The 2297-nt window shown below is 26.9% G+C and overlaps 1 protein-coding gene across 1 annotated transcript; it reads right to left on the bottom strand.

Annotated features, from left to right (window-relative positions):
* Nucleotides 1-27: 27 nt before the first annotated feature.
* LOC108572077 (50S ribosomal protein L1) lies at nucleotides 28-1846 on the bottom strand. Its single transcript, XM_017934263.1, has 8 exons — nucleotides 1808-1846; nucleotides 1386-1572; nucleotides 1102-1306; nucleotides 817-999; nucleotides 628-742; nucleotides 429-547; nucleotides 255-352; nucleotides 28-157 (listed from the first exon to the last, which is right to left on the bottom strand). The coding sequence occupies exons 1-8, from the start codon at nucleotides 1815-1817 to the stop codon at nucleotides 28-30; spliced, it is 1047 nt and encodes a 348-aa protein (XP_017789752.1). The 5' UTR covers nucleotides 1818-1846.
* Between the last annotated feature and the right edge of the window lie 451 nt (nucleotides 1847-2297).

The raw sequence follows: 2297 nt of genomic DNA, 5'->3' as shown, positions 1-2297 counted from the left end.
GTAAAATTTTATTTATTTATTAAATAATTAATGGGTAGAGATAATTGCTGTGTTATCTTCTTCCTGTTCTTTTACTTCTTCTTTAACATTCGTTAAAAGGTAATCTTTAAAATTAACTTTCAAAGATTCTGGTGAAGGTGGACACCTAACCTGAACTCTGAAAAATTTTAGTACATTTGGAATATTTTATTAGACATACATTACTGAAATTTATACAAATTTGATACATTATTTTCAAATAAAAATATGTCTACCTTTGAATAAAGAGCTCTTCACGTTTCGGCCTCATTTTGTTAATGTTATTAAGAAGAGCATCAAAGTTTTCTTCTAGCTGTTTTAAATCCATGTCAAGCTAAAAAGCAAATAATAAACAGAATTTAAAAATATACATCTTGACAGATTTTACATGTCATAAATTATAAATTTACCAAGCCAAAAGTTGTAGTAATTGTACCATAGTCTTTGTGAATATCATGAGGTATTGCAGTATATTCAATTCCATCTCTAAATTTTAGAACAAGTTTAGTCATGTCATTACCCAAAGTACCTGAAATATTTAAATTAATAACATCCAAATTCAATTGTTACAAATAAAAATTTTTATATTTAAAAGATACACTTATTTACCTGTTTTCATATTTGGAAATTTCCTTTTCAACAAACCTCGAATTAATAATAAATCGGTTAAGATGTTTGCATGAGATAGAATATAATCATACTCTTTAAACACAAAGGCTCCATTCTATAATAAGTAAATTAATAAGCTTTATCTTTATCTAATGTTTTATAATATTATTTTATAATATTTTGACTTACTTGAATTTGTTTTATTAGTTCAATACCACCAACAAAATCAGCTCCAGCATTTCTAGCCTTTTCTTGTTCTTCCAAATTTTTACAGAAAACTAATATTTTATTTGGTGCCTCTTCATGTTTAAATGTATGTGGTGTATCAATAACTTTTGAAAATTTCTCAACAAATTTATTTTTCTTCTCACGCTGGTGTAAATATTTTAGTAAAGTATTTTTATTAAATAAGCACCACTAATTAATTTTAGTATTAATAAAACTATTTTATAAATACCAATTGACATTCCTCACCTTCATATCCAATTCTATAAATACATTAACAGATGCATTAGATTTATTGAACATAGTTGGATGATGTGTTTCCCGATGACATTGTATAGCTTCTTTGAAAGAAAAAATTGGCCTTTGATGATACTTTATTACCCATACATCATCAGTTGCTTTGTGCCTCCAACTGTCATCTATTGTACCAAGTGGAGAAACTGATTTCTTCACTCTATCATGAAATTATAAACTTACTTACTAGATTTATAATATACATTATTGTAGTCATCTTAATGTTATAAAATACATACTCTTTTTTACTCCATGTCTTTGCATCAAATCCTACTTTTTCAATCACTTTTTTAACTTTCTTCTTCCTAGCTTTTTCTCTTGTTCCTTTCCTAGCAGCATATTCTCGTGTTTGCATAAATATAGGTGAATATACATTATATCCAGCATTGCAATTATACGCAAAACGAAAATTATTTGTCAACCATCCTGTAAATATAAAATTAAAATTACATGGAAATAAAATAAATATTATAACTATGTCGTGTTTAAAAAGCTCGTGTCTTATCTCAAACATGCTTGTTGCAAATTACAAACAGTTGTACATGTACAAAAATTTTATACCATGCTTAGTGGCATGTATTATGTGTCTATTAATACAATCATGTTACTTCGAAAAAAATTTGCTGCTATTTTAGTAAAACATAACTTAAAACTAACTTACTCGTCAACATTGTCGTTACTTTATATGAAACAAGTATAAACAGGTTAAGAAAACTAGTTACTGAATTAAATACATCCTAGGGATATTGAAGTTTCACTAAAGAATCAAATTTTAAGATAAATATTTTTTAATGTTAGTATGTTTGAATTACCACATAAATTTTTTTATAATTATGGCGCAAATATATGCTGCGCAATAGAATTACATTTTTCTTAAATAACATTGAAATGTTTTCGTAGCTATTATAATTACAAAACCAAGTGAATTAGTTTCTTAAAGAATTAAGAAAATAGAACTTATAATATCAATTTATTTATAAATTCAGCTTCGATGGTAGAACAAAATTAGAAATAACTGACCTTAAATTCCGCGCTCGTGAAACAGAATTATTTAAACAATATGGCAGACGGAAGTAGACGTCATCGGTGCCAACTGCCAGCCAACTAGGCTCGTTGAAGCCGTGCTTTCTATAGGAGGAAAAGCATTTTTT

This window comes from Habropoda laboriosa, unplaced genomic scaffold, assembly GCF_001263275.1.
Source record: "Habropoda laboriosa isolate 0110345459 unplaced genomic scaffold, ASM126327v1 scaffold67, whole genome shotgun sequence".
Classification (NCBI taxonomy): domain Eukaryota; kingdom Metazoa; phylum Arthropoda; class Insecta; order Hymenoptera; family Apidae; genus Habropoda; species Habropoda laboriosa.
Note: the sequence above shows the minus strand (reverse complement) of the source record. Positions and strands in the feature narration are given on the sequence as shown.

Bases quoted from the DNA above. Each gene is read 5' to 3' on its own strand.
- LOC108572077 (XM_017934263.1), bottom strand. The intron at 548-627 runs GTAAATAAGTGT...TAAATATTTCAG, and splicing joins ATTTCCAAATATGAAAACAG to GTACTTTGGGTAATGACATG. The intron at 158-254 runs GTAGACATATTT...AAAATTTTTCAG, and splicing joins GAAGAGCTCTTTATTCAAAG to AGTTCAGGTTAGGTGTCCAC.